Raw genomic sequence first — 14,168 nt, forward strand, 5'->3', positions numbered from 1 at the left:
TTTTGGCCATTGGGGGGTCAGATTTTGTATCGGTTGTGATACCCCCGGATTTCCAAATGCGGGTTGGCCAGGCCCACGCCCGATTACCCGAGGATATCAAACCAATTAGTAATAAACAAACACAGAATATAATTAAAAAAACAGGAATAAATAAATTACTGAAAAGAAACTAGAACAATAATCCAAACGTTAAAATCTCATAATAAAATTTTATAAATAAAGAATCAATCTGATACATCCAATTTCTCCAATCTTAATACAACTCGGGAATCCATCTCTAATGGACCCCTAATAATCCAAACAGAAATGAAAGCTATTTAAAGAACATCCAGAGTAAACCATGGAGAAAAGTCCTATATCGTCGGAAAAGTGAGTAGTAGTCTTTGCTCAGTACGATCAAGTCTAAGTCTAGAACTGATGAGTACCTGAAAAATAGAGGTGGGTCAGGCCCACAAACAAGTTCTAACCTACTACAATTCAAGCAGAAACTCGATACGCATATACATTCTAACCAACTCAACAATAGCTATTAGTCCGCATGTATGTATATTCACACTACATGACTCTCACTGGACTATGGAGAGGGTCTCAACCTGAATAGAAGGCAACATGCGAAAACGCACCCATAGGTGGGCATGAGTACCTAGACCTAACAGGGTACACCTTAACCTCTCATATCCAGCTACGCATCCTACTGCATATACACACCCTAACCAACGAGTCTGAGACTCAAGCTCATCTCGTAGTACCATAAAAATATATTTAAAATCCATTCATATCCATCCATAGGAAATCTAATAAATCGTTCAGCTTATTCAATCGCACAGACTTATGTAAGAGATCCAATAAGTCGTTCAGCTTATTCAACCGCACAGACTTAAATATAAGGAGAATTATATTTTTATAATTCGTACCCTTATTCCAAAATAGGTAGGACTGAGTATTTTGAATCAGTCTGTCCCTAGTACACCACCGTCCCATACCGGTGCATACAATCCACAAAATTCATATAATTGATAGAACATGTAAAGCTGATCACCAATTAAAATCCATAAGGTAGGAATTAGCGTTTTGAGCTAAACCATACCTAATATGTCACTATCCCATACCGGTGTATACTATCCTCCATATCTATGTAAATTACAACATATAAATAATAAGTAAGTAATCTACAGTCCAAAACCAAATATCCATATCATTGCAGAAAAGTGATTAAAGTTTCAGCAATTTAAATTCAAGATCTAAACTATGTAATTGCAAGAAATGGTTTAATAGTTCAACAACCAGCATCCAGAGTATACATAGATCAGTTTTAATAAATCAACAACTCTATTATGCATTTAAATAAGTTTTATAATCATGTTATAGTCCAAACAATTGCTAAATTAATTTAAGCAATTTAGTTCTTTCCATCCGTTAATATGATTCTCCAATAAGATTAAAATACGGAGAATATGTATAATCCATTCTGTAATCCACTATGAGCATAATAATAACATTATCAGAATTAACATGCTCACTTTAAACTATTCCAAGATATTCAGTAAGTTTATATAACACACTACTGCATATTTAGCAACTAGGTTCCCATTAAGCATAACTGAGCAATTAAGTTCCAGTAATTGATCATTCATGTCATACATATAAATATCAATTTAACTCCACGATAACACAACAGAATATACCAATTCACATGCTTACTTTTATACCAAACCAACATTAACTGAAACAAGTTAAATTCTATACGTCAATTAATCCGCAGCTAGCAGTAGTTAAAGTTTAAGCATACTTGTTCCTACCACTGTTCCATGATTAACATGGTGTAACCATCCATAGTAATCTGCTAAATTAGTTTTTAAGCAATTAAACCCTTCATCTCCAATGACAGTATCCGGATTTTCATATACCGACTTATGTTCTGTATCACCCTGAACAATGGTATTTTAATACACAGTAATCAACTCTTAGAAGTTATAATATGAAGTTAGATCATCTCAAAACACCTCAATACAGCTCCTACCAGAACTTAAAAATCCCAAAATCCGAGCACCACAGCCCAAACAGTCGCCCAAAAACCCAAAAAATTGAAGAATTGAAGAGAGGCTGCTCCAACCAAGATGGAGCAGGCTCCAAACCACTTGGAGCTGCCTCCAAGGCACTTTGAGCTGGCTCCATGTTTTCTTGGAGCCGCCTCCAACCTCCTCCCCTCCTCTCTGCTTCTTCTCTTCAACTACGTCTTCTCCGGTGACGTCTAGTTTGATCAGTCCTCAGCTCTAATGATTTTACTAAACAAAACTAAGTTCCAATGTCCCAGATACTGTAAAAACCATTAATCCTAGATCCACTCTAATTAGAACAAAGTTTTACAAGAAATAATTCAAATAAACAAAAAACGAAACATATAAACATATACCGTTACAAACGAACCTAAACATGCAAACCAGATTAATACCTTCCAGTGTTACAAGCTGATTTAACTCTGTTTATATCAATTCACATGCATTATACATCCAGTTCTGTGAATTAGTTTATGAGTTAAACACGAAAGATCATAAAACAAGCAGTATAACTCATGGTTACGTTCAGTTTTAAGACAACAGAGACATGCAAACCAGTTTACTTTTAATCTTTATACTTTCCTGGAGTTGTGTTAGAATGCGAAGAACACAAGCCTAAGGAATAGAGTTAGGATTAGAACTTGCTTGTGAGTTTTTAGTTCAAAACCTCAACGTCGTTTTCCTAAGTTTCTCCGGCGAACTAGGAAATCCTCCTTTGTTCCTTCCCTACCTCCACTGCCGTGAATAGGGTTCTAAAACCCTAGGCAGAACTTAATACCTATATTTATAGATTTACACAAGACCTAGGTTCAATTCAAACCCTACACTAAATCCTAGTCAACCCATAGAAACCCTATTTAAAATCTACGTTGGCCAACATACGTGACTTCTCAAAGAACCCTAAGTACTGAACGTATTTTAAAAACTCATTTAACTTAATTACCTAATTAAACAATTCCTTACAACAGTGAGATCAAAATAAAACAAATAAACAAGTAAGCCAATTAAATACAAATTAAACATATAATTAAATTAAACCAACCAGTCAATTCACACATCACGTAATTCAAATTTCACACATAGCCACATAAGCACTTACAAATAATAAAATAAATACTGAAAAAATAAAATAATTAATAAAATTCTGATTATATCCCTTTCAAAACTAGGGGTATTACATCGGCTATATTTTTAAGCCATGGCCCATTGTAGTATGTCCAAATAGGTAAGTTACGTTTGCATGCATGATCATTTTCAAGAAAAACCTCATCCTTGGTGATTTGGGCCTCTTATGGACTCATTTCGCATTTTTATTGGATAATCTAATCTAGGGGCATTCTAGACTTTCACAGCAGTTTTATTTTCTTCTTTTAATATGGTTGAATAGAAAACGTGATTTTAGGGGGGGTTTCTTTTTCGTATTTTTCCAGAAAATGTCATCTTGGTGCCAGAAATCCATCGCAAACCGGTTAGATGGAGTCTTGTAACCGGCTAGATGAGTGTGGGCAATGTTATGGTCTTCATTTTTAGCCTTCTAATTTTGACCGTTTTACCCCTGTTTCTTCCTTTAGCCATATCTTTTTTATCCAGATTCCGAATCAAGTGATTCTTGAGTCTAAAGTTATTAATTTTTCATTATTTTTCCAATGGTGTGCTCGGTAGTACCTAATTTTACCTTGGAAATGATTATTTTGCCCCTAGGTTCCTTTGTGTCCGTTTTTGAAGTGTCATTTTTGCAATTGTGTTCCTTTGGGTTCCGTGACCTCATTGAGGGTCACATTAGTGTCTTAGAGACGCATTGTATCTCTAGAGACCATTGTTTCACCTTTAGCTTCCACATTTCGGATCTGTTATCGGGTCGTTTTTTGGTCATCACTGACGCACCGGGTTTACAAAACTTGGGCCGTCACACAACACGTAAAATTTTTATGTGTGCAAAAGGCCAAGAGAGAGAAACCAGTTTCCGCCTTTGCCTGTTGATCAGAGTTGCAGATTGGTTCGTGGTTAAAAGATCTAGACGTTAGATTTAATTTCAACAAAGTTTGATATCATAAATTGAGGTATGTATATTTAACTATATTTATTTATACGTTATAAGGATGTGAAATTAATTGAAGTTCTAAAATCTAGAAATTTATGATAATTTGTGATTAATGTTTAATACAAATTAATTAGAGTTTACAATATGAGCATATGCCTATAAAATAAAAAATGCAAATAAATCTAAATCACAGGGCAAACCGATAATAATCTTACTCCAACTTGATAAATCAACTTTCAACCGGAGAGAATTCCAAAATAATACTACTATTTACCCTTACTACAATAAACCCTTTCCAAATACCCATTGGAAGAAACGATCCTCCGTGAGAATTTAAAACATAATAGTAGTAAAAAAGTACCTTCGCAAACACATGTAGCTGAGCCGAACTCTCCTCTGTCATTACACTATTCATTGCAAAGCCTAATACCATGATCAATGGAAGATAACACTAAACACCAGACCGTCCACGCAAACAAACTCCTACTCTAAGGTAGAGTGACAGATACTCGAGCCTTACACTGTATACCACTCTATGATACTTCCCGGCCATTAGCGTTCTGTACCAAATCCGTAAACTCTGGCTACCCATCAAATCTCTCATGAGGCCAACTGATGCGTCAACCACGTATGCCATACCGCACACATACGCCTACAACATGCATACGCCAACCACACTCATCCTGATACTTTGATGCGCCAATACCTTGATCGATTTGCTAACAAGGCGCATGCCATCTTCTGAAAATATAACCACATTTATAGCCAAACACGATAAATCTCTAAGAGACCACCCAAAATAGACTATCCAAAATTACTTAATTACCGTCTTATGGCACACCCAATACAATTTGTTCCCTTCTATTGCGTTCCACCCACCCTAAACCAATCCCAATTTTAACACCTGGAGAGTATCAAATTGCACTAGCGGTGAACATTGCTACCCACACGAACAACTAATTTTTGTAGATACACGCACTCATGTAGAAATATATAAATTAGATAATTCATCTCTTTCTCATATTAACCATATATATAATAGTATACTCATAACGGCCTATTGGTCAAGTAAATATAGGATTTAACACACTAATAAAATAGATAATAATTTTATCAAGTGTCAACAATGCCACAATGTGCCGCGCGCCGCTGGTCTAGGCACCCAGCATAGAACTCACCCATGAGCATGCTTAAGTAATATCCCTAGCTATTGGTTAGACCCTAAACATTCTCTCCATGTCATGGTCTAGGCCAGAGGTCGTCTGGCCAAGCCCTTGGCAGCCAACGTGGGGCACAAGTGGGTTGTCAAGTGTCAACAATGCGACAATGTGCCGCGCGCCGCTGGTATTTTCATAAATGTATAACTCGAAAACCAAAGCCCAAGAGCTCCATGGAGGAATGACTTGGGAAAATTACTGGAGTCTTATCAAGTCATTAGAAGCCCTATGCAACATTGGTTTGATTTTTTGATGTCCACGTAATTAATTACACGCATTATGACTCCCCACGCAGGGGTAATTTCTCCTCCCAAACTTCTAGTTTTGCATATACAAGCGAAGTAGGGTCACATGCACCCCCTCCCCGTCACCCAAGCACACTTGGCTAGGCTGTGGAACGCCTAGCACAAGGCATGCATTGGGTGCACCACCCAAAGGTGGTCGCACCCAGTGGCGCTCCGGCAAAACCCCATGGGCAGGCTACATATACATCTATGAGCTTGATATCAACACCAGCTCAAGCCTTGAAAACGAAGAATAAAAAACACTTCAAACAATGTCGTTCTTCATTAATGATTCAACAAGTTAAAAGAATAATCAATCAAAATAATTTCTCTTTAGGAAGACTTAAAAAAAAGTCTTGGAACCAATCACAAAGAAGTTCATGGGGCAAATAAAAAGAAATTGTCACACAAAGACTAAGAAGTACCACATGAGCCAACTACAAAAAAGTTATGAAGATCAATCAGAAAGATGATGTACAAAACAGTTTTAAGCACCTTCTAACTTGATCATGAAGTGAAGTGCACATGAATATGTATTGACAAAACTAAATGCAAAATGATATGTCTGACTAATGTCACTAATCCAACCCTTTCTTGTGAAGAGTCTTTGATATAAAAATTGACGTCATAATGATACACGACTTCAATATTGAATTAGAGAGAGAAAAAAAAAAAAAAAAGTCTCATTCCTCAAATATCACAAATCCTTACATTTCAAGCCTTGAGCTCATTATTTATTCAAGCAGCCAGCTCATTTACGGCTCAAGACCACAACATCCATAGAAATAGTACAAGGACTATAATCTAATTTAACATGCAATAAACAGTACCACTGCAATACATAGATGCCAGAACATGGGGCTCAACTAATTCCCAACCTCAACAGGCTCGAAACCGCGCTCAATCGATGACTTGACAGCATCCAAAACCAGTTGTGTCTTCCTACTGAGGGTTGGCCATTTCTTCTCAGGTTTCGAACCATTTCTCATGATACTTCCAACCAGACTAGCAAATTCCTTCACCATTAGAGCTTCCTGAGGAAGATCTGTGGTAACACAGTGCTCACTCGGTTTTGGTTCACACCCAATAGAGAGTTCCTGAAACCTAGAATTTGAAGCTGCATAAAAGGGCGCGATGTCCTCTTGAAAAGGAATGACAAAGTCATGGACACGCAAATTTCCGTCAGTTCCAAGAGCATTTATATCCATCGTCAAGTTTGTTAGGAAAGAGCAATAGAAGGTAGCAACTTTCCCATCTACCCAACTCAAAGAAGAGCCACATGACATAATCACTCCTGCTTTGTTATATTCAGGGTCACGCAGGGCTGTTACCGTTTTAGGCAATTCATAGCCAACAGACCAAAGGATTGCCCTGACGCAGTACCAACCAGTGTCACCGAGAGCTCCAAGAGCATCCAAATCCGGCTTCACACGAATGTCATTCTTAAGAAAGTCAGGACCAGGATTATAGGTAAAGGAGCTAGTAACCTGTAGGAGTAAGACATAATAGTCTTAATTCAGCAAATTAAAACCAACAAGAAAAGGCAAGCTTTGCTTAAAAGCTAATTAAAAAAAGAAACAATGCTACCTTGTAAAATAACAATGTAGATAACGTATACATGTTTTCGACTCAAATCTTCCGATTTCTCAAGCAAATTCATCAGTTTAGGCACAATGACAGTAGTAGCAGGGGCTTCCCTTTCTCTTCTCATGGCCACCAAACCATAATTCTGTTAGGCAAGTCCCGTAAGACTTGGGCTTACTATGTAATTAAACACAGTGATTTCAATAGAGTTTTAGGAAAAAGCTTATACATCTAAGCTTGAGAGAGTCAACCTGAATCCAACCCACTTTTGGATGGCATTTTCGAAAGCTCATAATAGGTAAGGGATGGAAAATTCGAATCCCATTTAAATTTTAGTAAGGCTCTATCTATGAGGTCCACATAGTACAACACCTATGTTGTGCTGCATCAGACGGCTCACAACATAACCCTGTAACGCACACACGTGTGCACGTTGTGAACCGTCCAATGCAGTACAACACCCATGTTGTACTGCACCCGACCTCAACACCTAGTTATGACATAGACATCTAGTTAATCCATATAATTATATACATAACATTAATCCTGAAACATATATCTACATGTGTGTGTGTGTGTGTATATATATATAGTCCTACATCAGATCATCTTGATTTCGTTAAAGTCTACAATACCCCATGAGTATCGTATCGCGAGGTTCCCAACCGTTGGATGTGGTGATGAGACTCACCAAATGGATGATCCAACAGTTGAGAGGCTTTGGCGTACAGTACCCAGTGGTATTGTAAACTTTCTCATTAATTTCATTTTTACTTTTGTTTCACGAAAACTTAAATAGAATACCCAACATATTCACACATATATATATATTTGAGTTAAAATCATAAAACATCAATTACTTTCAAATTTTGATCATAAAATCTTAACATTTTTCAAAATACCTCTATACTTAAAAAAATAAATAAAAAAATAAAAAATAAAGTGATCATATTGCTATAATATTAGTGCCTCACCAGTTAACCTGACCTTACTATTTAATATTTAATTAAAAAAAACTATAAATTATTTTTAAAAATTACAAAAATACCCTTTACTTGTCTTCTTCTTCAATCTCTCACTGTGTTAAACTCTCAGCTCTCTCTCTCTCTCTCTCAAACTCATCAATCTCTGATCTTGTCCTGCATAAAGCATACACCCTAATACTATAGGAGCATAACATCTTACTATTATTCTTTTATCCCATCTTTGACTGTGTTGTGCTTTTTAGCCTAATACCATAGGAGCATAACAACTTACGTCTTTCAAAAAATTCTTTTCTATTTTCGAAATAAAAATATATTTTTTTTAAACAAATAATGAGAGAGCTTTATTAAAATGAGCAATATTGACACAAGCCCCACACCCTATCTATGGTGGGCCCCATAGCCTGTCCTGTGAAACACCACACAGATATGTGTGGAGGCTTGTGAATTTCCCTATCAAAAGACATTTTTATTTTTTCTCCGTACTCAATTATTTTACGATTTTGAGTACATCAGTCCAGCTGTAACGCTCTTTCAAAAATGATTTTTTATTTTTATTTTTTTTGAGATCGCGGCCAAGCATCATTACCCATTCAGTTTATTATGCACATATATATATATATATATATATATATTAAAAAATATAACTAAAAAATTATCAAATGCCATACTTGTACCGATCAATCATGTTCCATCATGCAATAAATAAAAAAATAATAATAAATCTTATGAACAGATAATGATTTAGAATTTAAAAATTCAACAATATATATATATTAAAAAATATAACTAAAAAATTATCAAATGCCATACTTGTACCGATCAATCATGTTCCATCATGCAATAAATAAAAAAAAAATAATAAATCTTATGAACAGATAATGATTTAGAATTTAAAAATTCAACAATTTTGTTAAATTAATGTGAGTAGAGACTGATGTTATTGTACATACAGATCTGAAAATCCAACAAGTTTGATTGATTAATTTGAGTAAAGACTGATGTTATCGTGCATACCGATTTGAGTTTGCCAAAATGTTGTGGGTCGGAGAGAAACTCAGTCATCTTAGCTGTCCGCGGATGGTGCATCCACATGGTGGCGTCCATGAACTGCACTCCATTAGCTTCACACGCCTCCAAGATGGTGTCCAGCTCCGACACGTTGAGAGCCACCGGCTTCTCCAACAGCACGTGCTTTTTCTTCTGGGCGGCCAAGACCGCATAGCGCAGGTGAAGGCTCGTCGGGAGAGGCACGTACACGGCTTCCACGTCCGGGTCATCGATCACCGCTTCATAGCTGCCATACACTTTAGCCGTCGCCGGGAAGCCATTCTCGGCCGCAAAAGCCGACGCCTTCTCGATCGAACGGCTACCGATGGCGCAGATGGTGCAGTTGGGAGCGAGCCTAATCGCCCTTGATACCTTGCGTGCTATATTAGCACAGCCCAATATTCCGAAACGCACCGGCGTTTCAGCCATATATATATAGATAACCTTAGCCCAAAGTTAGTGAATGAAAAAAAAGGATGAGGATTAGAGGATATATGGTGCTTTGTTACTTGGTGGTGCTATCACTTTCTCTTTGTCGAAAATCCCAAATGTTCTATATTTTATGTGAATCTCAAGGACCCGTGGCTTCTTTTTGTATAATTTATGTGGAAAACGGTGTCCATCTACTCTGCTCAAAATCAGATCTTGTGCTATGAAAAAAAGTGATTCAAAATTTCAAGAAATGACCATCTATCAGTATCATTTTCTAATTGAAGGTCCACGTTTAAACCATTCCTATATAAAAAAAAAAAAAAATTATGCATGTTAGTTCACAAAATTTTTAAAAAGTATAAATAAATCCCCCTTAATCACTTTTTTTACAAAAAGTGAAATTGAAAACCTTATTTTACCTTTTTATTTCTCATTTTACCCCTCACCCATTTATATATGAGAAATGCTAATTTTGACCGACAAACACGTGTCAAATGTAGATTGGTGCATCTCAGCGATCACTTTCTTCACACTTTACCCAATAGCAACCACCAATGGCGGCGAGCTTGGCTTCGGATGATAGAGGTTGTGAAGGAGGCGGGCTGGCGCAGCAGTGAGCGAGGTTATGTGGTGATGGTGGCCGACGAGCAAGGACGGAAACAAGCTGCTTGTTTTGGTGTCGGTGGTCGGCGGTTGCTATTGGGTCTTCAATTAGTTCGCAGTTGTGTCGCTGTCTCCGTCTGATGGTGAGTTAAAAGGGTCGCATGTGGTTGGACCATCACGTGAGCGTTCGGATTGCGATGGGGTGGAATTCCTCGGCTGATCGTCGTCGGCAGCGGCGGAGTAAGGGCTGCGGAGTGGGCAGAGGGCGACGTCGTTTTGGGAAATAGTAGGGGGCATGGCGTGTGATGTTTCTGATTTTCAGCATTTTTCAATTTTTCAGAAATTTCATCGCCGTGAGGGCATTTCACAAATGGATTTTAGTTGAGTCCATTTGTGTTTCCTACATTTTGAATTATGTGAGCTATGTATCATTTGTATGATGGTGTATTACATGTATTCATGTGGTGTAAATTAAAGCAAAGAGAAAAAGAGAAAAATAAAAGTGGTGGCGGACCCACCACTATCCCATTCATTTTCTAGAGACCACATTTTTGATCTCTTATCTTTCTCTCCCGTAAGTTTCCCTCTCTCTCTCTCTAGTTCCTTGCTTTTTCTTCTCTATTTTGTGTCAAGCTTTGATCTTTGATTCCTCTCTCTCTACTTGGAAGTTTTATGTGTCGTTTGAGGCAAAACGGAGAGCACGACGAGCTCTACTCGTGAGTACCAACAATTTCAGCAAAGGGCCTCCATAGGGATTTCAAAATTTGGAACCAATTTTGAGGGTTTTGCACAAACTTGAGGTAGGGGCTTCCTAATCCGAATACTCTTGTACTTTTGTGAGTCAAATTACTTGAATTGTGACTTAACATGCTTATTTGTGCTAATTGTAGTTTAAAATGATTTAATTGTGTATATGTGATTATGTGAGGACATGTATTAAATGTATTATGTAGAAAGCATGCTTATATGATGAATTTTTATGCTTGTTATGTTTATATGCTATGAATGATGGATGAAGGCATACTTTGTTGTGTTATGTGAAAATCCCATATTGTTAAAGCATTAAAAGTATGAGACATGCATGTAAGTCATTGGGTTTCATGATGGGTAATGTTTTGGATAAAGTAAAAAAAAAGGGGGGGGGATTTTCGGGAGAAAATTATTTTGAATCGGTTTTGAGAAAACCCGGTCGCTGCGGAGGTACCAAAGGGCCAGAGTGTTAATATAGCCTAGAAGGAACTAGGGAGTCGCCCTAGCGTGATTGAGCTAGATAGGCCCCATAATGACGCCGCGGGGATACCAAGGGTCAGGGACACTAGCAAATCCTTCTCTCGTGTCGCTACGGGGTCACCAAAGGGCGGGTTATATTAACAGTTTGAAAGTGATGATTTTAAATGTGAAAAATGGGGAGCGACATTGGCATGCATTGCATCCCCATTGCATCATATTATTTATATTGAGATTGGAAACCATGTTGTAATTTTCCGACATTGTATGACCCCGATTTCCATGGTTCTATTCTTTATTTTGGATTCACGGGGACTCAAGAGGTGCGTCTTAGGCGCTACTTACTGAGCAAATTGCTCACCCCACCATATTTAATTTTTTTCTGGTCACGGCAAGGAGTTGGCGGATGATAATCCACCTCATGCTTGAGAACACTTAGGAAGCATTTTGGATGTATTTTTGTAGAGTTTGAACTTATTTTGTAAAGATGTTAACTTAGGATGTATTACTTTTGCAACATGTAAAATATTTGGATTTTAGCATGTACATGGCCAGTGGGGTAATGTAATTAAGGTTTACCATCATTTAATCATTTAGTGTATTTTGGTAACGTATGGTAAATTATGTTAACGTTATAGTTGTTGTTATTGTAGATGTTGAAATGTATTTACGTATGTACGTAAGTGTAATAGTGTGGGTGATAGGCTTTCAAAGTTGGTATATCTCGGTGACAGTGAGTGAGGATGACCGAAACCAGTGGACGTAAAATTTCATACGTCGACCGAGTTGCATAAACCAGTCGACGTGTAGCTTCCCACACGTCGACCAGTATCCTAACAGTAATACTTCGTTTGGTTGGAGGGATGAAAAAATAGATGGATGAGGAATCCCTAGGGAACGGAAGGTGTCTCCTCCATTTTTTGTTTGGTTGAATGGAATGGGATAGTAGAAAGAATTGATGGAGTGATACTTTTTTTTGTTTGGTTGGAAGGAAAGGAAAGAGATTTTTTATATTTTTTTACCAATATATCCTCACTGTATAAAATAATAAAAAGTAAATATCCATTTGAATTTTTTTGAAAAGGTTAAAATTGAAAATTGCATATTATTGGTAGTTATTCATTTTCTCTCTCCTCCCTTCCCCCCAAAATTGGGCGGATAAAAAAACATGAAGAAATGAGGGATGAAGCATCCCTCCTTGCTTCCTCCCTCTCTTCCCTTCCCTCCAACCAAATACGAAAAGCCTCATCCATCCTTCCTCTCATCCATCCCTCCTCAATCCATCCCTCCAACCAGACATAGCATAATCTTTTCACTGTGCACGTTCCAAACCAGTCGACGTGTAGCTTCCCACACGTCTACCGGTATCTCGGCAGTGGGTTTTTACCCGTTCCTGTTCCACATATAATTTTTTTTATTTAGTTTTCTCAATTACCCTCTAGCACCAAATTATTGTTGCGAATAATTATTTTATGACCCAATAAAATGCATTAATTATATTTTAACCACAGAAACGACTAGATTGTCCCAAACTTTATTTTATTTATTACGTGATGCAAGCAAATGACTATTATACCCTTTGAATCTCAAACTACTTGAATTGTAGCAAATTACCATCTTGCCCTTTTTGGACCATGATAATTGAATTTAACGTGAAAGGACCGTATTACCCTTGAACGTTTCCGGGTCGGGTAAGGACCCGTTAAATGATCCGGATCCATGAGGATTTGGGTCGTTATATGGCGGGAGAGGTTTGGGGAGCCAAGGCAGAGGCTGGAGGCAGCGGCAATTGGGGTGAAGAAACCGACTGAGATCCGCTGGGCGACGGTTAAAGAATCCGCTCCAAAATGGTTGAATCTTGAAAGAGACAGCGATCTGGTCGGCGACAGTTGGAGAATCCGGCTAAGATAGCGAACCCATTTTGATGAGAGACAGCGGGTCGGCGGCTGAAGCTTGAGAGTTGAGAGACAGCGGGCCGAACTGGAACAATGGGCTATGGAAACTGAAAAATATGGGTTTTGAATTTTTTAATTCTTGCAGACTTTGTAGTTTGCAGTTGTAGAGAGAGAGAGGACAATGTCGATCATGCAATTGCAAGGATTTTCGATGGCATGCACTAGAGGCATGGATCTCTTTATTTTCTTTTCTATTCGACGAAGGGTTGAGAGCGATTTGGTTATAAATTAGGGTGGAGCTGGGCGGTGGGTGGTGGGTGATGGAACTGGGCGGTGGATGAGTAGTGTTCATGGTGGTAGGGGAGGTGGCAATGACATGTTTGACTGAGAAGATGGTGGTCGCGGATGTTCGCCGGAAAGACGGGTTCATTGCTGATTGTTAGAGAGAGAAAGAGAATATGGAGATTATTAGAGATAAAAAAAAAAAATTACACAAATTTGGACAAAATGGTCATTTTACATGGCTGATATTTATAATCATTAATTTATTCAACTGAAGTGGGGGTATTATCGTCATTTTACACCGCACAGGAACCTATTTGCACCAAATTGATAGTATAGGGGTTTTTTTTACCACACAAATACTGATATGCACTATATCGATAGGAGAGGGGGATTTGTTGCACTTAACCTATAATAATAACACACACCTTTGCTTGAAATATAAAATAAATAAATTCATTTTACATTCGCTTCAAATTATGGTTTGTCCTATCGATCTATTCGTAATTTTTT

The 14,168-nt window shown here is 37.7% G+C and overlaps 1 protein-coding gene across 1 annotated transcript; it reads right to left on the bottom strand.

Annotated features, from left to right (window-relative positions):
* Positions 1 to 6,266: 6,266 nt before the first annotated feature.
* On the bottom strand, positions 6,267 to 9,904 carry LOC132271213 (uncharacterized oxidoreductase At4g09670-like). Its single transcript, XM_059772527.1, has 2 exons — positions 9,184 to 9,904; positions 6,267 to 7,086 (listed from the first exon to the last, which is right to left on the bottom strand). The coding sequence occupies exons 1-2, from the start codon at positions 9,643 to 9,645 to the stop codon at positions 6,466 to 6,468; spliced, it is 1,083 nt and encodes a 360-aa protein (XP_059628510.1). The 5' UTR covers positions 9,646 to 9,904; the 3' UTR covers positions 6,267 to 6,465.
* Positions 9,905 to 14,168: the final 4,264 nt, after the last annotated feature.

Source organism: Cornus florida, unplaced genomic scaffold (assembly GCF_030987335.1).
Source record: "Cornus florida cultivar Cherokee Brave unplaced genomic scaffold, ASM3098733v1 CherokeeBrave_3.0.0_Hap2_Chr08, whole genome shotgun sequence".
NCBI lineage: Eukaryota > Viridiplantae > Streptophyta > Magnoliopsida > Cornales > Cornaceae > Cornus > Cornus florida.

What these genes read in the sequence shown, in the direction of transcription:
- LOC132271213 (XM_059772527.1), bottom strand. Translation starts at nt 9,645, where the DNA reads ATGGCTGAAACGCCGGTGCGTTTCGGAATATTGGGCTGTGCTAATATA. An exon ending in ATTTTGGCAAACTCAAATCG is followed by an intron (nt 7,087 to 9,183) that starts GTATGCACGATA and finishes TTACTCCTACAG; the next exon opens with GTTACTAGCTCCTTTACCTA.